The sequence below is a fragment of the Juglans regia genome, chromosome 7, assembly GCF_001411555.2.
Source record: "Juglans regia cultivar Chandler chromosome 7, Walnut 2.0, whole genome shotgun sequence".
NCBI classification, from domain to species: Eukaryota; Viridiplantae; Streptophyta; class Magnoliopsida; order Fagales; family Juglandaceae; genus Juglans; species Juglans regia.
The window spans coordinates 41510375-41536271 of NC_049907.1; the positions used below are offsets into that span (position 1 = coordinate 41510375).

The 25897-nt window shown below is 34.7% G+C and overlaps 3 protein-coding genes and 1 pseudogene across 3 annotated transcripts; all 4 read right to left on the reverse strand.

Annotated features, from left to right (window-relative positions):
• Nucleotides 1–812: 812 nt before the first annotated feature.
• Nucleotides 813–3485, reverse strand: LOC108981303 (2-alkenal reductase (NADP(+)-dependent)-like). Its single transcript, XM_018952417.2, has 5 exons — nucleotides 3210–3485; nucleotides 2778–2976; nucleotides 2407–2573; nucleotides 1632–1714; nucleotides 813–1357 (listed from the first exon to the last, which is right to left on the reverse strand). The coding sequence occupies exons 1-5, from the start codon at nucleotides 3444–3446 to the stop codon at nucleotides 976–978; spliced, it is 1068 nt and encodes a 355-aa protein (XP_018807962.1). The 5' UTR covers nucleotides 3447–3485; the 3' UTR covers nucleotides 813–975.
• Nucleotides 3486–5689: 2204 nt separating this feature from the next.
• Nucleotides 5690–9364, reverse strand: LOC108981304 (2-alkenal reductase (NADP(+)-dependent)-like). The gene is made up of 5 exons (XM_018952418.1): nucleotides 9042–9364; nucleotides 8107–8284; nucleotides 7710–7876; nucleotides 7005–7087; nucleotides 5690–6201 (listed from the first exon to the last, which is right to left on the reverse strand). Exons 1-5 carry the CDS (start codon nucleotides 9279–9281, stop codon nucleotides 5823–5825), a joined length of 1047 nt encoding a protein of 348 aa, XP_018807963.1. The 5' UTR covers nucleotides 9282–9364; the 3' UTR covers nucleotides 5690–5822.
• Nucleotides 9365–9849: 485 nt separating this feature from the next.
• On the reverse strand, nucleotides 9850–12152 carry LOC108981305 (annotated as a pseudogene).
• An 817-nt stretch (nucleotides 12153–12969) lies between these two features.
• Nucleotides 12970–14791, reverse strand: LOC108981302 (polygalacturonase-like). The gene is made up of 4 exons (XM_018952415.2): nucleotides 14336–14791; nucleotides 13801–14090; nucleotides 13363–13591; nucleotides 12970–13201 (listed from the first exon to the last, which is right to left on the reverse strand). The coding sequence occupies exons 1-4, from the start codon at nucleotides 14789–14791 to the stop codon at nucleotides 12983–12985; spliced, it is 1194 nt and encodes a 397-aa protein (XP_018807960.1). The 3' UTR covers nucleotides 12970–12982.
• Between the last annotated feature and the right edge of the window lie 11106 nt (nucleotides 14792–25897).

A 25897-nucleotide genomic window follows, 5' to 3' on the forward strand; every position in this document is an offset into this window, starting at 1 on the left:
TGAAACTCTCGGCAATCATGGAAGAGGCCACGCACCAAAAAAAAAACCGATTATGAGTCAGTCTAGGCTATTTATTAGTGCGGAAATATTACAACCTCGTTTGTGAGGATTGTTGCGTATGGATCGTTTGAAAATTCATTTTATTAGAGAGAAATGAGCTAGCCTTGTAGTAAAAAAGAAAGAAATTGAAAGGGGTCAACTGGGTCGATTGAGGCAGAATTTTCATCTAGAGTTTATCTTTTGGAGTTAATGCTCAAGTTTGATGTTGGTGTTGGCGTTGCGCATTGGTTTCACGTTGGTGCGGGAAATGATTCACGGTTCTTTCGTGAGTCATTATACAGATTCTTTTGCTTTAGTTTGGGTATTGGTTATTTTTATGTGTTTTTGGGTTTTTGACTCATGGGATGTTGGTATGTTGCCATGATATTCCTTCATGACAAGTGAGATTATATTTTTCGAATAAATGTGGGCCAAGATTATTCTTAGACATGTGACCTCGTCTCTTTAAAATAAAAATCAATCTAGGTTAGCTGTATGAAAGTTTTACACTGATTACATGTTTAACTGCAAAGATTAGTATTAGGTACAGTATTAAGATATGCAAGTTTCGCGCACTTATTTTGAAAAAAAATCAGAGTCTATTATTAGAAAAATAATTTTTTCATATGAGTCTAAGATTTATTTATTTATTTCAAAATAAATGTGCAATATTTTCACATCTTTAAGACTGTAAATATTATTTCCTCAAGCTGCAAAAGTACTTGCAAAACACCAAAGAATGAAATACTAGGCAACGATGGAGGACTGGATCTCCTAATAGCTATAGATATTTATTGAATTTGCCACAAGACATGCACTGGGCGCACCCAACGGTGCAACACACAGCACTGCGCGCACACAATATAAGTAATAGAGTGAATATGATAGATCATCCAAGAAACAACCCAACCAGGTAACAACAGATGGGGCTAAAAATCATTCGCGAGCAACGACAACTACTTTCTTTCCAACATTGCGACCACTAAAAAGGCCAACAAGAGCAGCTGGACCACTCTCAAGGCCTTCAACCATGTCTTCCACATACACTATCTTCCCTTCTTTGATGTAAGGCAGCACAGTTTCTATGAACTTGGGATAGAGTTGATGATGATCCAAAACTGAGAATCCTACCATGTGGATTCGCTTGAATAGGAGACACGTCAAATTTTGCACACCTTCAGGCTGCTGATGAACATTGTACTGCGATATCATTCCACATACAGCAATGCGGCCATGGACTCTCATGTTTAAAAGTACTGCATCGAGTGTTTTGCCTCCAACATTGTCGAAGTAAATGTCGATGCCTTCTGGGAAATACCTGGTTATAAATTAACATAAACCAACAGTGAGTGTGTGATATATAGATATATTTCATTAAAAGAACATAAAATATCAGTCGAGCATGGTTATCTGAATCCATTATGCCTAAAAATAAGTCATCTGCATTAGAAAGAAATGTTGTGTTTGCTGTCATTTATGACATGTTATATAGCTTAAAGCAAACAACTAAATCTACAGAGGAACTAGGAAATGCATAAAGGTTTAGAGCACAACTTTTAAGTTCCTTTTATGTAAATAAATACTACACTGACCTTTTCAAAGCTGCATCCAAGTCATGCTCTTCCTTATAATTGAAAGCATCATCATAACCCAACTTGTTCTTCAACAGATCAACCTAATTTACAACAGAAGAAAACAAGTTTTTTTCATACTACAAGCAAAAAGTGTTTTCAGGTAATGGTAACTACATCCCACCAGGCTCTCGCTACAGTAAAAAAAGAAAAAATGAAAAAGAGTTTTGGGGGGCAGGGCAGGAGGAACTAGGAAGAGGGGGAGGCCCACGTCTCAGTTATCTTGGCTCGCCCCTATACATGTTTCATCTTTACTGCTTTTACAGAGAGAGTCAGGGGCACTGGCAGCCAAATTCCACAAAAGCAAAACCAGCAGGTGACAAGTATGGGAATTAGGGATCGGTTCTATGCTAGAATTTACCAGAAAATTAGTGTGAGTATCTTGAAAACAGAGGCAAATGATAATACCATGAACTTTGATTTAGGTAGTTAAAAAGGGTACTCTACAAGAACATCTCAAAGCTTTCCTTCCTTGTAAACAAATACAAAGAAATCTCTCTTAAATTACCACTTGTTAAGCTGATAGGAAAATATCAAATTAATCATTTAATGGATATTCTAACAATCTCTACGTTCATTTGAAAACAAATAAGACTTCGAAGTTCTCCTTGTAACTTTGCCCCAAAAATAATGAAAATACCAATAGTACTTGCTAAGCTTGACCGTTGCCACAGATTCCTACCTAAACGATTGTGGGACACACAGACAAGTATATACTTAAATACATATATATTACCTTTTCTTTACTCCCAGCACTTCCAACAACATAACAGCCCAACAATTTTGCAAATTGTCCAACAAGCTGACCAACTGCACCAGATGCTGCTGAAACGAAGACATATTCTCCTTTCTTAGGAGAACAGAGCTCATAGAAACCAGCATAAGCAGTCATACCAGGCATCCCTGTTTGTGAAAAGGAACTTTTTAAGATTTACACATGTACATGAGGGTGAATTCAACATGGTGCTCAAACAAGCACGCAAAGTATATATATTTTCAAGAAACTACTCTTGATACCTGCGCGCAGCTCAGAAGGCTTTGTAGCATAATCATCTGCTTCTAAATCTCAATACAGTTCAAACTTCATAAAATGAGTAAACAACTTACCAAGAAGTCCAGTATAGTAGGAAAGGGGTACATCAGTGTGCTGAATCTTTTTCAGGCCTTGCTCGAGACTTTTCAGGCCTTCGGTTGGGGTGATTAGGCTGTACTCTTCCCATCCAGTAATCCCCCAAACTAAGTCACCTGCCTTGTAGTCTGGGTGCCCAGAATCCAAAACTTTAGCCACCCCATACCCAGTTAACGGCTGCAAGTGTCCACCGGGAGATCACAATTGCAAGCTCAAAAATGTAAACTATATAAAAAACTTCAACTCGCAAGCACACATGCATAAAAAAATGTTTTCTCCGTTATCTTTTCCTTTCTTATAAAACATTTGTCCATTATTTTAGTCAGGTTAGGCCTTTGCAAATATCAATTATATCTTATAACTATTTTATATGAAAATTTGAATTCTTAAAATAATGGTTAGATACGCACAGCACCAGGAGTATAAGAACTACTGTATCCATTAAGAGTGACTCGTGGCATTCGAAGTCGCATGAAGGGGTCGCAGGACAAGTAGAGGTTCTTTACAAGGACACCATGGAAACCTTCGGGAACCTTCAACTTTATGGTACTAGTCGTCACGTACATGTCCGATTCCTTGGGAAGACCGGTGACATAGTCCCTGAATATTAGCTGTTTGTTGCTCGCTTCGTCTCCAACCTTCGGCATTGTTTCGCTACACTCTCCCAGAGTCTCTCTCCGTCTTTATGCGTGTTTGTGGGCGAGGCTTTTCCGATGCAAATGGCAAAAGAAGATTGTATATTTATACGTTTTCTTGTTGGAGGAGCGACTGCACCGTACGTCCTTTGAACGATCAAACAAAGAAAAAAGGGTAAACCAATGTGATCATGATATAAGTGCTTACGTAGCGACATGAACTTTGCATCACAGTATACGTCAGTGATGAAAGTTGGCTAGCTAGCTAGGAGGATCAGTCAGCAGCAACAATCCTGCTGGAGAAGTCAGGATGCTCTAACTTTTGCCACTGCTGTTAAAAATTAAAATGCTTTCCTGTAGTAGTTTTGAATTTAGAGGAAGTTTGGAAATTTTTTTGTTCTCTCTAATTTCATTTCATTTCCTTTTATCTTATTTTATTTTTAAATATTAATTAAATATAAATTTTTTCAAACTAATCATTACAACTTTTTTAAATAAAAAATAATTTAATTTTTTTAAATATAAAAATAAATATAATATTAAAAAAAAATATTTTAACAATATTTTAATTTTATAATACTTTTTATTCAACTTTTTATCTCCTTTTCCAAAACTTCATAAAACATTAAGGTCTCGTTTATTTTCATAATTCCTCTCAATTCAACTTATTTTATCTAATTATTACAATTTTTTCATATTTTCACATAAAATAAAATAAATAATTTAACTTTTTTAAATCTTAAAATAAAAATAATATTACAAAAATATATTCTAATAATATTTTATTCAATTTTTAACTTTAATCTTAACTCATTTAATTTAATATTATCTCATTTTTGAAAATAAATAAACTAAAATTATCTTATTATTATTCACAAAATTTTCATTTCATCCTGTGTGTATGTTTTGGCAGTGGACAAGGATAATACATATGTAACAGCGATGATTACCAATAGGGAAATGTTTTGAGTCCCGAATTCGGGATTCAAAAAGTGTCTCGAATGGAAATTTTTTTTTATTTAATGATTAAAAAATATTTTTTAATTATATTGTGAATTTTTTATTTTTTTAAAAAATATTTATGATAATTAAAAAAATATATAAAAAAAAAACCTCTATTAGGGACAATTTTTAAATCTCAAATTCGGGACTATAGCAGTACTCTAGCAATAAGTTATTGCTAGGTCATGATGAGGAGGGACTAGCGACTACTAGTGAAACCCAGACATATAGAAGACTGCGATTGGTGCAATTATCTCATAGTAATGATACACATGATATTTTTTACGATATATAATATAAAATGAGAATATTTTTTAAAGTAATATTACTTTTATGAGTAGTGATAGACCTACAACACATTTTACAACACATTGTACAACAATGTGTTAAATGAGGGACATTATTGTAAAATCATCTTATTTTTATAAGATGATTTTACAATAATGCCCCTCATTTAACACATTGTTGTACAATGTGTTGTAAAATGTGTTGTAGATAAATCATTTTCCTTTCATTATTCCCTAGCGCTCTCTCTCGGGGCTGGTTCCCCCGCCCACCTTTAGAAGGAAAAAACAACATTCCTCCCGGAATCCTTCATTTTCCAACTCCCCAATTAAGCACCAGAACTTGCAGAGCCATCCGAGCTCAAAATCTCATTTTGAGTGACACTAGCTCGATGCTTCGTCGATCTCAACCGATAAAATCGTCTTCACAAATGTTTTCTCAATCGACAAGTCAGAAATATGACCGAATCATTAGATTTCATTAGTCCCAAGAACAATGCCGATAATCGTTGTGGGCAAGCTTGGTTCAACTACTCTTGCGTACTCGATCTAATTTGTTCTTGGAGCTTTTTTTTTTTTTTTTACTTTCCTTGTGAGAGTTGTAAAAAGAGTACTACTTGAGGTGCTCCAAATTCTGAAATAGACAAGTTAACTCAGATAGGGATATGTGTTTTGAGGATTCAATTCTGAACTTTTTCTCTAGGTTGAAACATGCTTTTGAATTCTTTATTAATAGGTGCAGGGCTGTAGTTACAAGTTTGAATTGCAGGAACTTAACGCAGAACATGAATATGGCGTTGTCTGTAACGCTGATGATACCTTTTCGCATGCATGTACGCTCCTCAACGAGCCAATTGCTTAAATGGTTGTACCTGGGATTTCATTTGTTTCTAAACTGCTACATTTCTAATTCAGTTGTTATATTTTAAGTCTTCTTTCTGTCATTTTACAGCAGTAAACAAGAAAGTAGAATACCATATGAAAATTTTTATTTCTTTCCATCTTTTGCAGAGTATACACTCATTTCATTCTTTATAAGTATTTCTTTAACCACGAGAAGGAACACACTGCACGCAGTAGTACTACAGAAATAATGGCCGGATTATTCGCGAGCAACTACAACAACTTGTTTTCCAACATTGCGGCCACTAAATAGTCCAACCAGGGCTGCTGGAGCACTCTCAAGGCCTTCAGCTCTGTCTTCCACATACACCACCTTCCCCTCTCTGATGTAAGGCATCACAGTCTCTAAGAACTTTGGATAGAGGTGATAGTAATCACGAACTGTAAATCCGCGCATATGGATTCGCTTGTATATGAGACACGTCAAATTTTTCACGCCTTCGGTCTCATCAAGATTGTACTGTGAGATCATTCCACATACAGCAATGCGGCCATGGACTCTCATGTTTAAGAGTACTACATCAAGTGTTTTACCCCCAACATTCTCAAAGTATATGTCAATGCCTTCTGGGAAATATCTGATGATGAACAGTACCCCATTAATATGTGCTTTGCAGATCAAAATACTAGTGTCTCGCACAGATAGGATTATAAATTCTACAGGCTCTGGTGGATGGGGCACTAATTAAGAATGGTAAAATTTCTTATTATTGGAACATGAAAGTAAAACAACTCATTGCAGCCATATAAAATTAAATCTCTGGCCTCACACTCCACCCATAATTTAAAGGGGGAGTAGTCATTATCTAATCTAGAGATCGTTGATTCTGTCCTCTTTTGTTAAACAATTGTCTAAATGTTCGTTACAATAGTCATATCCCCATACCGAATACAAATTTACATGCAACAAAAATGAGATCCGTGTGAAATGAGCAAAGTTTTCTGAATCAATCATGTCCAAAAATAAGTCATTTATATGGCAACAAATTGAAAATTTTTTATTCCATCGTTATGAATAGGGCTATTAAAGATTAAGGACTGACTACCGCAACTAACATCATCAAATCAATTGAAGGAACTGATCAAATGGAGAACTTGAAACTCTATCATCTTTTTTGTTTCCACTTATTAATTTATCTATACCTGAGCCTTAATACATAACCCTGTAATAAACCCAACCTTAACGGTACTAGAAGGCCAAAGATTTTCTTCAAGCAAATGTCATTTATTATAATAAGTGCGGTGTCAAGTAATGACCCCATCCAGTTTGTTAAAAAATTATACAACTCAAACCAAACAACTAAATCTAACAACAAACTAGGAAATGCTTAAAACTTTAGAGAAAAATTTTAAGTTCCAGTTATGTAAATGCCATACTAACCTTTTCAAAGCTGCATCCAAGTCATGCTCTTCCTTATAATTGAATGCATCATCAAAACCCAACTTACTCTTCAATAGGTCAACCTAATTTATAACAGAAGAAAAATGAGATTTTTTTTAATTAACTGGTTTTTATTCATGAACAACTTGAATAGTAAAAGAAAAAAGAGATCTTTTCATGTTATGGGAATAAAGATAAATATCTGCTGACATGCCCTTATGTTTCATCTTCCTGCTTTTACAAAGAGAATTGAGGGACACGTGGCAGCAATCTTGTGTCCACACAAGCAAAACCATGCAGCAGGCGACAACTACGAAAACTAGGGAATGCTAAAATTCCATGAAATCCATGTTTGATTAGAATTTACTTGGCAAATATTTTTAAATTCTAAAAGAGGCAAATGATAGTACAGAAAAAATTTCTTATGATAGTTCAGGTAGTTAAAGAAGGTAAAATCAAGAGCACTTCCACCATTAAAAATCTATCCACAAGCGAACATATGAGTTTCCTTATACTTGTTAAAGATACTTCACAATCCTTCATTATAACTTTGCCATAAAAGGAAGCAATTTTAATGAAATTATCATCCTGCCTAAGTAATACCATTGTCACATATCTAAATCAACGATTTGGAATAAATCTAGATGGAAGCCACCAAATAAAGGACTAGAGAACAGAAAATTACTCATAAAAATAGTAAGGTACCTTTTCTTTACTTCCGGCACTTCCAACAACATAACAGCCCAGCAATTTTGCAAATTGCCCAACAAGCTGACCAACTGCGCCAGATGCTGCTGAAATGAAGACATATTCTCCAGACTTGGGAGTACAAACTTCATAGAAACCAGCATAAGCAGTCATACCAGGCATACCTATTTTGCAAAAAAAAGAGGTTAAGATATTCAAACATATTTACCACAGAATTTAGCACAGCGCCCAGAGAAGCACAGAAAGTCTTGAATTCAAAAAGCAATCAAAATGCAACTCGAAAGGGTATGTAGCATAATCATCTTGTAAATCTCAAAATCAATCCAAACTTCATATAATAGAAAATTTCTTTTACTTTTAAAAAAAGAAAAGAAAAGAAAAGCAAACAACTTACCAAGAAGTCCAGTATAGTAGGAAAGTGGTGCATCAGTATGCTGGATCTTACGCAGGCTTTCAATTCCAGAGAGTAGGCTGTACTCTTCCCATCCGGTAACCCCCCAAACTAAGTCACCTGCCTTGAAGTCTGGGTGCCCAGAATCCAAAACCTTAGCCACTCCCAACCCAGTTAATGGCTGCAAGTTTCTCGGGAGAAAATCACAATTGCAACCTCAAAAATGTACACGATATCAAATTCGCTCCTCTCCAGGTCTCCAGAAACCAAAAAGAAATACCGGTATTTTTCTTTGAGTCAGGAGCCCGCTCAAGTTACCGCTTTTGGTTTTTTTTTTTAATATTTAAATATAAAAAAAATCTAAATACAGTTAAAATCACTTCCTTAATTACTATCGGTTTGTTTTTGCAGATAAAATGAGTTAAAATTAAAGTTAAAAAATTGAATAAAATATTGTTAGAATATAATTTTTAATATTATTTTTATTTTAAAATTTGAAAAAATTTAATTATTTATTTTATTTTGTATTAAAAGTTGAAAAAATTATAACGATTAAATGAAATATTTTCTGAAAACCTATGTAAAAAGTTTTAAAAAGTGTTTTTTTTCATTCCCAAGCGTTAATTATATCTTAAAAGTGTTTTTTTTTAGTTTTTAAATAATTAAAGCGCGGATGTTCCAAAAATTCCTTAGACAAAACAATCCCCCCCAAAAAAAAAAAAAAAAAAACCCACATCTTATGATCTAAATTCCTAATTTCAATTTCAATACCGAGAAAGAGAAGGGGAAAAGAAATAGCACAAAAGATCAATCTCATCCAGCTATGCTATCAGTATTATGGCTCTTCAAAATTATAAAGAACCCTACTTGAAATAATTCATCAATCAGTAACCATTTCCCATGTAATTTTCGCAGAAACCAAACAGAAATATACTCACAGAGCCGGGGGTGTACGAACTGAAACCGCTGAAAGTGACTCGTGCCATCCGAACACGCATGACAGGATCGCAGGACAAGTAGAGGTTCTTTACAAGAACGGAATTGGAACCTTCGGGGACCCTCAAATTTATGGTACCGGTGGTAACGTACATGTCCGATTCCTTTGGAAAACCAGTGACATAGTCCCTGAATAGCACCTGCTTGTTCCTCACTTCCTCACCTACGCCACCATTCGCCATTGCTACTGAGAACGCTCGCACTTTCTCTGTGCGTGTTTTGTGTGTGTGTGTTACTGTGTTCCGGTTTTCTCGCCAAAAGTTCTCGCAATATGTAACTTTGCGAATGACATTATATACGTCATCATTACTGTCACTTTATTTTTAAAATCTTATATTTTTTTTTTTTTAATTTTTAAAATAAAATTATAAAAAAAAAATTAGATTAGATTTAGTCACACAATTCAATGAGATGATTTGTTTTGAATAATAATTAAATAAAATATTATTAAATATAATTTTTTAGTATTATTTTTATTTTAAAATTAAAAAAAATTAAATTATTTATTATATTTTTATATAAAAATTTGATAAATTATAATAATAAAATAAAATGAGAAGAGAATTTGCGTAGCCTTAATATCATTTCTTAACGTTTTAATACACAACTTTGAAATATTATCATGACTAGTTATAAAATTAGTACATTATTTATACAAAGAGCCGGCCTGCTCTGAATTGTACAAAATCTGAATTGTAAATTATTAATTTTTAACTAATTCAACGAGAGCTCTAAGTAGTCATCAGCTAACAAAGGGCAAACCAGTGTCTTTATCTTTCTGTCATTTACAAGGGCAAACACAAAAGCTACATGCACAGGGACAACGATGCATACATGGCCACAAGACCAACTGTCTTTTCTTTCATCTGTTGTGAAAAACAACGAACCAAAAAATCGACCCTGGCATTAGATAGACACATACTAGCTAGGCTTCCTTATTTCACAAAGCATTTGACGTTAACCCCAACACAACAGTAGTAATTAAAAAGATATACAAACAGAAGATTAGATCGATATCGATCGACGACCGATCACTCGCGAGCAACAACAACAACTTGTTTTCCGACATTACGGCAGCTGAAAAGTCCGACCAGAGCCGCAGGGCCATTCTCAAGCCCTTCAACTATGTCTTCCATGTAAACAATCTTCCCTTCTCTGATGTAAAGCAGCACTTGGTCCAAGAACTTAGGAAATAGATTGAAGTAATCCAAGACAAGAAATCCTTGCATTCGGATCCTCTTAGAGATAACATATATCAAGTTATGAACACCTTCAGGTTGATCAAGATGGTATTGTGAGATCATTCCGCACACAGAAATCCTGCCATGGGCTCTCATGTTAAGCAACACGGCATCAAGCATTTTGCCCCCAACATTCTCAAAGTAGATGTCAATGCCTTCTGGGAAGTACCTGATGATCATCATGACTCAGAAATAGTAAAGCCTCTAGTAAGTGATCATCCAAATAGCATTAGATGCAAACAACTCTCAAGGTCCAATCATTATTGCAATCAGGATTTACCCCGATTACTAGTATTAATCATAATCCGAGAAAATAATAATTATAAGACAATCTCTAGAATTTCCGTTATCATCTTAATCTTCTTTTGTTATTAGGAATTTCAACGAATATGTTCTGGTCGCATTTATATACCCCCGAGAATGAATCTAGGAGATAATTTTTTCAAACCATGTCATGCATGGTCTCTCCATCAGAGGTACATTTTCATGAAGCATGAATAATGGAATAACCTTATCCCCATATGACGTCCAAACATGATTAATAAAATGTTATATGCAATGGGTATACAACTGAACTGACCTTTATAAAGCAGCATCCAAATCATTTTCTTCCTTATAATTGAAAGCCTCGGCAAACCCTAACTTATTCTTCAGTAAATCAACCTGCACAATTGATTTCAAAGCATCCAAAGAGAATAAGAAGATTGAACTTTGCCTGACCAGTTTCTTCTAAAGCAGAGGAGTCTAGAGGATCGGAGGAGAAAGGAAGACAATGCAGAGACAACAACTCCACCAATAATACTATATTCTTCCCAAACCAATTCCAAGGACTTTGATGTGCCGCATGTTTCCCATCCAAAGTTTTCATGAAGAAAATTAGGTAAGCATTGAGGTCCATAAACCATACGGCCATTCCATGGAAAGAGAAAATTAAAATTTATCAATCATTGCTAAGAATTCTGGAATCTTAAAAAAAGAAAGAAAGAAAGAAATCAGATCGAGTATGAAGAAGTAAGATTCAGGCAAAAAAAAAATGTTGTCATTAAGAAGGGACTAGTCGACAAATTGCAGAAAAATCTACAACAATTCATGTCGAATATTTGTGTATGCAAAGCATAAACACATGACATCTGCAGCATTCATTGTCATTAAGCACCCGATTGACTGAATGAGCGTATCACAACTTACCAAGAATCCCAGTATAGTAGGTAAGGGGCACGTCGGTGTGCTCGATTTTGAAGAGGCCTTGTGTTTCCGTGATGAGACTGTACTCTTCCCAGCTGGTTGTACCCCAAACCAAGTCACCTTTCCTGAACTCTGGTTGCATGGAATCCAATACTTTGGCGACCCCAAACCCAGTTAATGGCTGCACTTTATGATCAACACAAAAAACTAAATAAAATCCGTAATTGCAAGTTTGGTATTACAAGACTGATTGGCATATTATCTACTGGAAACGCCCTGATAATTAGTAAGAAACTGCTTCTTTTCACAAGACTCTCGATCGAATCTGGCCTGTCATATTTAAGAAGAAAAAAGCGAGAGAGAAGAGAGAGGAGTGCAAACGGAGCCAGGGGTAAAGGAACCAAAAAGATTAGGACCCTCAACTTTCTTCATCTTGATAAGCATGTTGGGGTCACAGGACAAGTAAAGATTCTTCACCAATATCCTATTGGAGCCCTCCGGAACCTTCAGCTTCATAGTTAAAGTTCTCACACACATGTCCGATTCCTTGGGAAAACCAGATACGTAGTCCCTCAGTACCACCTGCTTGTTCCTCACTTCCTCACCACCACCACCACCACTCGCCATTTTTAGTCTCTGTCTCTCTCAGAGCTTTCTGGATTCTGTCTATCTGTTTGTGCCTGCATGTTTCGATCAGTTTCGATTTATACCAAGTTGTGGTTTAGGTTCTGGAAGTTTGTGGGCTTAATTAGTACAGATGAAACGTGTCCGTCCATGGCTTGGACAAGTACAATATCCATGCATGCTTAGATAATTAGTAGAAAGCTGTTCTTGTGCAGCCAGTTATCATATATATGTTGGACTTTTTTGCAACTGTCTTTGGAATTGAGTTTCAAAAAGACGGAAGAGGCCTAAATTCTAGGAAACGCCCCGTTTGATTTGAGCAATTAAGACTGCACCTAAAGTAATTAAGACAAAAAAATTATATTCTTGTGATTTCGATATATGGAAGATAAATTTCATTGAGCACTCGATGAAATTAACTATAATTTCATTCTCTAATTAATCCAACTTTCAAAATCCCACAAATCTTCAACCAATCCATATAACATAATCACACCATCTCTTACAACAATTCATCGTACAAACTACAAACACCCCGAGAAAGGGGGTTTGAACTTTAATTCGGACTATACTATATAGTATATAATATGATGGTTGCGAGGCCAGGCTCCAAGAAAGCCCAATGGGCTAACAACGCCGCAGGCTTAAGCAACAAAGTTACTTCGACATCCAATGACCTGCCAGACTAACGATATTATCTATCCCAACTACAAATTATAAATTTTTTGTCCCAGAAATCATGCAAGTTGATGGACAAACACATCAATTCATGATTTTCCATCCCATATTTATTCTAACATATATATGGGTTTGTATCTTTCCCCCGGCCACTACTACAAGCAGCCCGAGGGCTGGACTAAACCAGATGATGTTCCAGCAGCATGAACGCATGAAGCTTCGGCAACTTGATTCTTGTAAGTTAGCTTTACATTCTCCAATCTTATTCTGGAACATGGGTTCTTGGAACTGCAATCCAATTTCACAGCAACTTCTGTGGCCGATGTTCCATGTATGTCTTGGTATGTTACATCACTAATTTTTACGCCAGAAACCTGTTAAGAAAAATGATCAAACAAAACCCAAAATGTCAACCATATTAATCTGGTAGTTTTAATTTCAAGAGCTAGCAAACAGCTAGCTAGCTGCATGGTACTGATCCAGTTTAAATTTGAAATATATCGACATATATATATATATATATATATTATCGTACCTGACCGGGGCAATCTTTGTTGTCGGGACAGTAATTTTGATCGATCAGGACGGGATTCTGGACATTCACCATAACAATATGTTGGAAAAGAATGTTCCTAGCAAATCCATTGCTGGGCCTTCCCCAAGACTTAATCCTCGCCCCATTTTGAGTACCGGTAAAAGTAACTGTTTTAACTGTCACATTCTGCACACCGTCCTCTTTCAGGTCCTTTCCTAGACTCCCAATGCTGAACCAATTAAAACAACCAAAGCCATGACCAATTTAGCATCATGCAATCATATAATATACTATTTAATTAATCATGTGAATGTGTGTACATTAATAATAATGCATGAATTCATTATCTATACATTAATATTAATGTGAATGCGATATATTAATTAAATTTGGTCATGACTTAGAATGATTATTATTATTATTTTAATTAATCAGTACCTGATTCCATGGCCAGGTCCACATGCAACGTTCTCAATCCACAAGTTAGTGGTACCGGGGCCAATTGAGATGCAATCATCACCGGTCCCGATCTTGGTGTTGAGGATCGTGACGCCCGAAGAAGATTGTACGTGAATGCCGTCGGTGTTTGGACTGTCGCCGGAGGCGATGACCTTGACTGCTTGCATTTTCACGTTTTGGCAGCCATTGACGGCGATGTGGAACATCTGGCTGTTTAGGGAGGTTAATCCGCTGACCACGATGTTGTTCGAGTTGCTAAATTGCAGCGTCTGCTTGCATACACACGCAAGAAAAGGAAATTCCAATTATTAAATAATTACGAAAACCAAAGATAAGGGGAATTATATTAATTGTGGTTGATCAGGTTTTGTGGACTGCTTAAGTTAATGCATAAGCACATGCTAATTAGCTTTTGGCATTCCCGTAATTAGTTCTAAAGCATGCCAATTAATTAATTTACTGATATTAAAAAACAAGAAAGAAACGGGCAAAATTGTCCTTCAAACATACGTACCGTTGCTCCGCTGGGGCAAGTACTCTTGCCTGAGGATTTGCAAGCCCACAAACTTGTGCCTTTGGCATCAAGAGTCCCACCAGATACGGTAACTCCATTAACGTGCTTGAACAATATCCAGTTAGCGCCATTTCCGAGGACCCTATAGTCGGATGGTGCCACGAGCGTGCCATCGATGCGGACCCTTACGGCATTATTCCTGCATGGCCCGTTGAAAATCACCCCGCGCAGATAGAATCTCCCGACCGGCACGTAAATGGTGGCTGGATTTGCCGAGGCACAAGCTCTTGTCCATGCAGTAACGAAAGCCTTGGTTGAGTCTGTCTTGCCGTCTGGTTTGGCTCCCAAACTTACCACGTTGTACGTCACGGGAGCAGCGGACAAGACCACCGAGGAGTAGAAGAAGACTAAGAGAAGTGCAAGAACAAGAGGGCAGCTAATTCTGTGGTTTGCCATTTCGGTTTGGATATAAAAAAAAAAAAAATGTCCAGGTGTTTGAATGTTTGTGTCTGTCTGTGTGAGAGAGCTAGAAAGAAATTAGACAGCAAGAGAGAGAGAAAGATAGTGGTTTAGGGAGTTGGATTAGGAGTTGAGGGATGTGGTGATTGGGGGAGTTGAACGGTTTGAGATGTATTTATAGGATTTGAAATGCATGTTATTTTTCATGTACAACATCGATCATCAAAGCCGCGGTACACGCAAAGCTGCGCCGAACTTTGGAAAAATATAACTAAACTGTTTACGTTAAAACTTTTTTTGTAATCCCTTCTTTTCCAAAATACGCACGATTACGTGGGAACATATATAGCTTGCATTTATGGATTTTGAATGCTGCAATTGTTTAAGAGTTATGTTACATAGAAGCTCCACATCCTTACATACCACTTAAAAATATATGATTTTATTTTTTTATCCTTATATTTCATACTTCAATTTAATATGAAATATGAGGGTAAAAATGTAAAATCATATATTTTTAAATAGTTAGCAGGGTGTGAAATTTATGTCTAAAATTTTTCATTGTTTAATAGGCCAAGGCCGGAGCATCCAACAAGTAAAAAATAGACAAACCTTTCTTTTAAAATATGCCTTTATTTATACATATTGTCTATGATTGATATATGTTGTGCCACATAGCCCCCATGTTTCAACTCTAGTTTATGTTGTTTTACTCTATTCTTTGAATTGTGCAAGAATCTAGTACTACTGTCTTAGGCCTAGTTTGGGTAATTATACTTTACTATTATTTATTATTTTATTATTATTTTTCATGTAATTTTTATTATTATTTAATATTCTATCATTATTTTTTCACTATTAATCACAGAATATCTGAAAATTCATCACTATCTAAACGCAACGTCCTTATTAGTACTGCAGTTTGAAGCAAATTAATCATCAAACAAAACGGAAGCGAAAGTCTTCACAATTGGCTGCATCATGCATGCATGTACGTATTCTTTTTATAAGCGTATGGGTTAATCATGTTCTTAAAAGTGAGGGAGGTTGGTTTGGGGAAGACTCAATTTCTGGCGATCGAGGGAGCTGGATGAAGAAAACCGACAGACAAAAGGGGATATATGGCTAGCTGGCTAGGCTTTTCAGTGAATTCTCATGCCCGGCCTGATGGAGCTCAAAGAGTTGGAAATTATTAAGGAGTACTGCAGACTGCATGTACGTACGTCGATCGTACGTGTAACGTGGAGCTAGGTTGCTTGAGATGTGAGAATTCAAAAGGTTTGTTACATTAATTAAATTAGGCAATAATAAGGGAATGAATGAAAGCAGTGCATGACCGTCAACGTGACATAGCTACCAAAAAACATCCCCCAAGCCATGCACCGGCCTTCTCAATTCTTGTTTTCGGGTGCTGTGTTCTGCACCTCTCTTTGCTTTAAGCACACGATGATCAACACCTCCTCCAAGATTTCTTATATATCACTCTCCAAGTTATCCCCATATCCATGTTCTTTTTTGTTTTTTTCGTTCTCTTCCGTGTTTTCATTGAGCTGTTTTTTGTTAATTCCCCTGAAAAACCTCGAGAATTTTTCATATAATTGATATTATATGATGGCGATGAGGTTGAATAACTATGTAATTATTCATGGTATTTTAGTTATTTACATTTACAGACATTCATGAGCGAATAGCTAGAATGTTAAAATCGCAAACTAAAAAAAAAAAAAAAAACAGAACAAAGAGCACAAAAAACAATATATATATATATAGAAAATATATTTACAATCGTGATTTGTATAATCTTCGTGTAATCATTTTGAAAAAAGTGAGTAAAATATGGGTAATTTTTTAATAGTGGATCTCATTCTTTTTTAAAGCGATTATATGATATTTACGTATTTCATGGTTGTATGTAGAATTACTCATATATATATATATGTTAATAATTATTCTTATAAGCTATTATTCATTATCACACATCTCACGCCTTATGAAAAAAAAAATATCAGGTGTAAGGGGATAAATAGTTGCTAATGAGTATCGATCCTCATATATATTATATATATGAATAGGAATTATTGAATTAATTAGAACAAACCCCAATCTTGTTAATGTAATTGGAAGATCTCCTCGAAAGGGTAGTACGTACTAGCTAGTTTTAGATCAGAAAGCAACATTTTGCATGCAGCAACGTGGGCATGAACGTGACATGTGGAGGAGAAGACGGAGAAAAAATCGGCGCCCCCCTTTCTAATGCACTAAAGATCGTGGCCCCCCAGAATTAAATTAAATTAATTAATTACCAGATGATGATCTTTGCAGGCCTGGCCTGATCATCATTTAATTAGTTAGTTTGCAATTAATATCGTTATGCGGTTACGGTTTAATACTTTAACCATCCATTAATTTTCTAATACCTGAACTTCTGTTTCAAAAAATAAAAAAAAGAGGCTATCTTTTCCTTACTGTTCAACAATAATAAACAGTAAAGAGACTTGTTTTTTTTTTTTTTCTGATTTTTATGTTTCTTTTTGAGTTTGTCCATGCTAATGTATCTTCTTATTACTGTTCATTAATCAATAGTAATGAACAATAAATATTTTTTTTTCTCGCATGTTTGTTTGGTTTTTCTGTTTCTTTTTGGGTTCATCCGTGTGAATACCAATGTGCGACGTAATACCACAATCTGTGTCCCTCTCTACATCATCACAATAAAACCACGGCAAAATCACCACAAAATAAAAAAACCATCACACAAGTCATCACATAACTTACCAAATCAACACACAGGTTTTTACGCAAATCGCAAATCATAATTTAAGAAATTAAAACCATATAAATAATTAGAATTGTAACATAATTTAAGTATGATAATATCATTTATTAACAAAATAAATAGCATATCATACATAAACTATCAAATTTAATTTATAAAATACTAATCTTCCATCATTAAATAAATAATAAAATTTTATTAAATATTTTTAAGAAATTAAAACCATATAAATAATTACAGTTTTAACATAATTTAAATATGATAATATTCTTATTTAACTAAATTAGGCAAACGTGCGTGGGGAATGAGAGAGAGGGAGAAAGGAAAAGTGGGAAAAAATGTTGATTTTTGGGTTTTAAATTTCAACCATTCATCTTTAATCTTCAGATTTAATCTAACGGTAGAAATTTAAATATTGATTTAAACTAACATAAAATAGATAATTAAAATATAAATATTCTATCATACACTTAAAATTAACTTCAATTTATAAAATACTAATTTTTCATCATTAAATAAAAGATAAAGTTTTACTGAACATTTGTAAGAGAATAATATTATATCATACACTAAAAATCAACTTTAATTTATAAAATACTAATTTTTCATCATTAAATAAATAATAAAATTTTACTATACAGTTTTAAGAGAAAAAAACTATCTAATTAATTTGAATTTTAATATAATTTAAATTTCATAATAAATGATGAACATAAATAAATAATAATTTTATTTTTATACATTAGACTATTTTAATATTCGAAGTTATATTTTATTTTATTTTTCAATTTGGCAGATGTGGTAAACTTGACTGCTAGTATATATATATATATATATATATATGTCCAATATAATTAAGTTTTAGCGGTACGTTCGTACAACCCCGACCATCTTTTGGAATATACAGATCAAAGAAAAACACAATTAGCCAACCGGCCGGCCCTTGTTTTTAGGCCTTGTTTGTTTTTTAAAAACATCTCATCTCATCTCACCTCATCATTACAACTTTTTTAAATCTCCACACAAAATAAAATAAACAATTCAACTTTTTCAAATCTCAAAACAACAATAATATTAAAAAATATATTTTAACAATATTTTATTCAACTTTTTAACTTTAATCTCAACTCATCTCATCTCATCTCTGAAAACAAACGGCCCTTAGTCATTTAGGATTAATAAGTTATAGATTAGTACTGTTATTATTGGGTAATATAAAACTTACCGTTTAGACGTACAGAAGTTTATTAAAAACAAATAAAGTCATAAAAAAATATATTAAAAAGGAGTAAGACAACTGACCATCTACCCTTTATCCTTTTTATGTTTATGTTTTTAATTTTTTAATTATAAACCGCGTGCATGGCATCACATCCATGGTACTGATCATACCACGTACGTCAAAAACTAGACCATGATCAACGTCTAAATGGTAATTAAGTTCAGATGGTCATTATTCTTTTCATTTCTTATTGTTAATTAATTATAATTTGATGGCAGTACGTACTACTCTAGCAGTACCATGGAGACGGGGCCTTATATATTTATATATATATATATATGTATGTTATTGAATATACCCGCGCCCCTTAATTTAATTCCATGACTTGCGGGCAGATTTAGGGGGACTTTTTTGGCTTCCGGCCAGGTGGCATAACTAGATTAATGTTAAGCAATCAGAGAATTATAAATTAAGGCGGGCAGGCAGGCATGTGAACGGCCGGATAAACATATATATAGTCATGACTGAATGGTCAAAAGTGCGTCATCATGTACGTACGTACATAGTCATGAATAACACATTGATCTTTATGATCATAGCCTAATTTCATATATATATAGACATGCCATGTGAACTTATAAGGCATGACATGATGCAGAGTCGTGAATTAACGCTAGCTCCTCAAAATGCCCGGCCCCTAGCTATTTCATTGCCATTGATGACGGGATAACACAAGCTTAATTATAATTGTGTGGAATTAATTATTGCGCAGCCACTTCATGATGGAGGAAAATTAAACAAACGTCGATCCGTATGTACATATATATAGATTGGTAAATTTGATTTTCCTTTATTATTATAGTACGTAATTGAGCAGGAAGTAGTAATCAACATGATTAAAGATGATGATTATGGAAAATAAAAGTATTCTAAAATGAAGATAGCTAGCTCTGTGTGATCAACAAGATCAGGTTATTTTAAGGCTTCAAGTACTATTAATATATAATTTTATGTGCGTACGTATAGCCTTTTTTCCAGCCATAGTGCATGCATTAGATCATGATTAACTTTCAAAGTTTGAAAAATATTTTAATGCATGTACGTACATGACGTATAATTCCACATATATATATATATATGCATGCATGCTATCTATTATATATATATATATATATATATGGATCAATAATGCCGGGATATATATATAATCGTGGCACGCTAGCTAGCTTCGAATGCACGCTCAATTATGAGTATTTTCGTCAACCACTAATTGCTTAGATTGAAATAAAACGAAAAATAATAATAATAATTAGTATGTTAATGATCATGTCATTATAAACTACTAATTATTAATCTACATGCATGAATCCCATGTGTGATCGATGATCATATTGTGGAGAGAACCGGCCTGCCTGCATGATCATGCCCTCAACGACGATGTTGATCATGATCAAGAGATCATATTATTGCATTAAACTATTAACCATATTTGTTATTATTTCAACGAGATCTATATATATGCATGTACGGTGCCTGAAGCCTCTTCGATAAGGTATTGATCTGCAGTACTAGATGCTACGTACTTTGGATCAGGTTGACCAAAAAACTTGGTGTACGTGTGTGTGTGCATGTGTATAATATTTATATATATATATATATATATATATATTTATATGTGTGTGTGTGTATTTTTTAAAAACTCTTTATTCAATGATTGCATATATATATATATAATTGAAATCCTTGAAAATGAGTGACAAATAAGAGAATGATTTTTATTTTTATCTTGTTTTCTTTAACTCATGAGGTGCTTCTGCATTAAACATATTATTGTTGTCTGTGAAATCATTACTTGTCTAAAAAATTTAAATTAATAAGAAGAAATAGATTTTATTATTTATTTTATATAGTCTAACTTGTCAACATTGGCTTGATCCATCACATGCATGCATGTTCATGATGAGCAACCAAATGACAAACCTGCAGCATGCACTTCCGCGACACACATGATTTAGAATGAACCCAAAACTCCTGGCTAGCTGTTGTACTTGCATTGCTAGATAGGCTTGCCCAATGAACAGACAAGGATGGCCTTTTATAAAGAAAATATATTGTTGTCTTATAAATTAATTATGTCTCGCATCGTTCAATATATAATTGATCGATCAATACCACAGCAAATAACACAAGCTGCCATAATTCTCACTGTTTTGGGCCTTTTAATTTTCAGGGTTTCCCTGTTGCATGCAATATTAATTAATTAATTAATTTGCGGATCAGTTAGCCATGCATGCATGCACGTGACGTGCGTTGACATTCACCCACATCATCGATTGCCACATGCACTGTCTTCAAAATTCAAATATTTTCTGATAATGAACTGTACATCATGTTCTACCAAAAAAAGTACTTGGTTTTTTTTTTTTTTTCAAACGTCAGAATTAAAGCATATAATATATATATATATATATAGAGAGAGAGAGAGAGAGAGAGAGAGAGAGAGAGAGAGGGAGGGTACTGGTTAATTAGTTAGGTCCATATGCATGAAATTTTATGTACCGCCGAAAGAACATGATGACTTTGGGGTCAAGCCAATTAGGACCCTGATCATCGTGATCAACCTGATTTTAATATGATATCTGGAGTCAATTTTCACACTAATTAATTAGATTAAACTATGTATATATAATAGGACCCTAGCTAGCTAGCTAGTAATATTTCCAAGTAATTAAAAATTAAGCATTAACACTAGTGATGAGGGCTTTCCTTTAATTGCGGACCAACCCTTTCACCACATGCATGTGGTCATGATGCATATTATTTTCTTCGTCATGAATCTCTTAATTAATTGATTAATATTGAAATATTAGGGTAAGTTGGGGCAATTGACTATCTGCGCGCATGGCCGGGATTTAATTATTTGACTTTCAAATCAATTTTCTTGTACATAAAATTATATAATTTTAAGGCTCAATATATATCGGAATCTTCTCTCGAAACCTTTATAAACTGGAATTAAAGGCAATTAACTAACGACGCCGACGGGGCCATACTTGTCTATGTTCGGTCAAAGAATATAAAAACAAGAGCTTAGCCGGGGTTTGGTTAAGCTCCTATAATGGTTGGGCTTCACCCTGGCCTGGAATAGAGATGTTATAAATTAGGAGAACCATTACTGTATGGTCAAAACTTCTGGGCTTACTTTTATTATTATTATTATTATTATTATTATTGGTGGCTAGCAAACTAGTCGGCAAAATCTTTGGGCTTCTAGACAGGTTTATGACCAGATTGATGACCCCCCGCCACCAATGCATGCTAACCAATTGTGGGGTTTAACTGCCATCCATGCATGCTATACATGCATTCCTACGTAAGCTTGGATCTTCACCTTTTTTGGCTGCCTGTGATGCTGTACAGTATGTGTATATATATATATATATATATATAAAGGGTTAAATTTCCAAAATAAGCTTGTGTTTACAATCTGGCTTATTTCATGTGAGCGCATATATATGATGAAAAATGTCATTATTCATTCTAAATTATATTATCCTTAATACATTCGTTACATGGAATATTTTAGAATTGAGACATGTACTTGTTAAGAGATGGTTTGAATCATGTTGAATAAGCGCCTCTCTAGATTGTTCACTCAGGCGGTGTCTCCACCACTCGAGCGAAGCTTCAACCCAAGAGTTTGCTCATCAATTGCTCGACACTCAGTTTGAGCCAAACGCCAGCCCTAATGTTCACTCAAGCATCGCTCTACACGCCGCTCGAGCGAATGTCCATGTTTAGGGCTTCTCGTGCCGTGGACTATCAATACATGTTATTCTTCATGTATTATTAACTTTGAAGTACCCATAGGGGTGAAAGTTGGTCGGTCCGAACAGGAGAAACTGATCAGACGGGTTGGTTCGGTTCAGACTGGACCGACCCTAGACCAAAACCAGTTAGTCTTAGTCCCTGAAATAGAGGACCGAGACTCTTCGGTCCGATCCCAGTCTAGGGGTTTCCCACCTCGAATAGGACCAGACTGACCGAATTTAAAATATATATTATTTATATAATTACTTATGTAATTTTTATCTAACCTATCGCCATTAAAAATATAAAACTTTAAATATGTTATTAACAAATTAACATTCTATCAATTTACTAATTTATAATATCAATTAACTAATTATATAGTAATTATAGAAGTTAAGAATGTAATTTTCATCTAATTTATTATTATTGATCATATAAAATAATTTTTTATTGAGTTAGTTATATAATCCACATTAATAATTCACTTAATTTTAATTTAGTATTTTAAATATTTTTTAATAATTTAGTTTAAAAAATAAATAAAAAATAATTGGAGCTGACCAAACGGACTAGATCGGACTGATAACTACCGGTTTGGTTCGGTCCCTAAGGATGTTCAGTCTGGTCCAGTTTGGGAAAAATGATAGACCAAAAATTTCAGTTCATCACCCCTCCGGACCGGTCCGGACCAATTTACACCCCTAAGTAGCCATATGATACACACACACACACACACACACACACACACACACATATATATAGAGAGAGAGAGAGAGAGAGAGAGAGAGAGAGAGAGAGAGAGAGATAATCCTTTTGTAAAGAATCTTGAGAGTTCATTGGGTATATTTGGGGCTTTGGGATTTGGGATTATATGATTGATCTCTTATACTCCACCTTTGTTAATAGTAAATTCATTAAGACCAACCCTGCCAATAAACGTAGGCTCACATTGAGCCGAACCACTTAAATATTGGTGTTCTATGTGTAATTGTCGAATTTTCTTTTATTTTTTCTGCTATTTCACTTTAACTTAACCTTTGATGACCAGTTAATCCAAACAGTACTAGTTGAACTAATTTCTGTATAAAGTAACTTAACAATATTTTAGATTATGCTAATATTCTAGGATCCATAATGAATAGCAGTATTTGTTTCTCGAAAATCCTACTTAATCTATTTTCCGTTAAAAACAAATAATTCTATGTATGAAATGATGATCATGTGCAGCTAACTCATGTATAGATATATTTGATCACCACAATTCAAAGTGTGCACGTGTGTGTATATATATCTATTTAATTATATTAAAACCAAGTTTTAACTTGAATTGGCATTCAGTCAGCAAAAATCGGCCTAACAATCCATAAATTATCAGCACATCTTACAAACCAGCGAATCATTTATTTGTAAAGGTTCAAGCGGTGCAATGAACTAGCAAAGTTGTAAACTGTTTATTCGCAAAGAGTCAAGAGATGCAATGATTCAACATATTTACAAATGGTCAAGTGGTGCAATTGTCAACGTGCTCTATAGTTTATTTGCAAAGTTCGTCGAGGTAGTTAAAAACAAATGGCCAAGCACTCTATTTTGCACCACTGAAACAAAGTAACATTTCCCCCACAACCAAGCCACCCCACGGCGACAGACTTCGAAGAACCCAACGTCAATCAGTGGAAAAGATTTAAAGCACCGCCTAGACGTCAATCGGTGTAAAAAAAATAAAAGCGCCGCTTAGAAGAATCTGATTTTTAGGACTACAGTTCAACATAATTCCGTTTATTTACAAACAAGAGGTGCAATGATTCAGCATATTTACAAAGGGTCAAACGGTGCAATTGTCAATGTTCTCTATAGTTTATTTACAAAGTTCGACAAGATAGTTAAAAATAAATGGCCACGCACTCCTATGCAAAGAAACAAGAATCAGAGAAACCACTCCCAAGTACACTTCCAGGCCTAAACCCATGCCAAAGATAGGAGAGTTCCTTATCGAGAGATCATTACATGCGGCGACGGCCTGGGTGACTATCGACGACAGCCCGACTGGGAGTGGTGGCAGAGCACGGGGATAAAATGAGGGAGAGCAAACTATCATTCACGAGAGAGAGAGAGAGAGAGAGAGAGAGAGAGAGAGAGAGAAGCGGCAGCTTGGGGGTGGTGTAGGGTGCCCAGTGGCGCTGCCTATGCAAATGGTAACGTTAAGGTGGGGTTGGCAACGTGGCTCAAGGTGGGGAGATTTTTTTTTTTGTTTTTGGTGGGGTAAAATAGAGCACCCCTTCCAAAGTTTTGTAGTGGCTGACATGGTGGTGTGGGCAGTTTTGTGGAGTATGTTGTCATTGCACGGTGGCTGATCAGGCTTGGCGATTTCCGTCATGCATGAGACTATGGTCACTGTGGTGGGGGGTTGCGACGTAGAATCTAGCTTGGTTGTGGGGCTTGTGGTGGTGAGGCTTGGCAGTGGTGTGAGCCTTTGGTCATTGCAACGAGGGAAAAATTGCGATGAGACTAGCATTTGCGATGAGTTTGCGATAAACTCATGCCCGCCCACAAGTTGATTCCTCTCTCTTTTCTCAACCGTTCTTGAGCCTAACGAATCCTAAATTATTTTATGCTACACAGATGCCTTCGCCATGGTAGCCTCAGTCTAGCCACCAATTTTGTTGCATTCTCTCCTTCCTCTTGGTGAGTCTGTCACATGGCTTTTCGCTCAAGTAAATATGTTTTTACCTCTCGGTGAGATATGCAGCTAAAAGCATCCCTCTTCTTCGTGATATAAAATTAAAATGCATAAAAGCAACCGTATGTAAAGCATAAAAGCAAATCTGACTTGCTTTTACTTCTTTATGGCTAAATTATGTTCCAACCCTTTATTTATTTTTTTTAAAAGTGAATACTTTATTCTTTTGAAGACCTTATTATTTATTGCTCTCGAATTCAAAATCATGACAAAAAGTGATTGCTTATATACGAGATTAATTTGGGTTTGGTTTCACTTGAATTTGTTTTAGTTTGGATTACTGTAGTAAATTGCAAAGGATTTTATTTAAGCATTTTGTTACTTATTTTAATAGATTTATATAAAATATAACTATTCACTAAGTTATAATTTGAAAATAAGATATATTAAGAATATTTAAATAATATTATTATTAGTTCTATATAAAAAACTCAAAAATTTTTAAATTATTTTCTACAATATAATTAGTTAGTGACATGTCTTTTTAGAAATTTAGTGACATAAAGATCATGTTTAAATATTTGTTTTTTGGGATCTTGAGCTAAGTTGGGTTTT

Bases quoted from the DNA above. Each gene is read 5' to 3' on its own strand.
- LOC108981303 (XM_018952417.2), bottom strand. From the start codon at position 3,446: ATGCCGAAGGTTGGAGACGAAGCGAGCAACAAACAGCTAATATTCAGG. The intron at 2,574-2,777 runs GTAAGTTGTTTA...TTTCACAAACAG, and splicing joins CTACTATACTGGACTTCTTG to GGATGCCTGGTATGACTGCT. The intron at 1,358-1,631 runs GTCAGTGTAGTA...ATTTATAACCAG, and splicing joins TTGGATGCAGCTTTGAAAAG to GTATTTCCCAGAAGGCATCG.
- LOC108981302 (XM_018952415.2), bottom strand. From the start codon at position 14,791: ATGGCAAACCACAGAATTAGCTGCCCTCTTGTTCTTGCACTTCTCTTA. The intron at 13,592-13,800 runs GTACTGATTAAT...TAATTGGTTCAG, and splicing joins GGACCTGGCCATGGAATCAG to CATTGGGAGTCTAGGAAAGG. The intron at 13,202-13,362 runs GTACGATAATAT...TTTTCTTAACAG, and splicing joins ACAAAGATTGCCCCGGTCAG to GTTTCTGGCGTAAAAATTAG.
- LOC108981304 (XM_018952418.1), bottom strand. From the start codon at position 9,281: ATGGCGAATGGTGGCGTAGGTGAGGAAGTGAGGAACAAGCAGGTGCTA. The intron at 7,877-8,106 runs GTAAGTTGTTTG...TTTGCAAAATAG, and splicing joins CTACTATACTGGACTTCTTG to GTATGCCTGGTATGACTGCT. The intron at 6,202-7,004 runs GTTAGTATGGCA...GTTCATCATCAG, and splicing joins TTGGATGCAGCTTTGAAAAG to ATATTTCCCAGAAGGCATTG.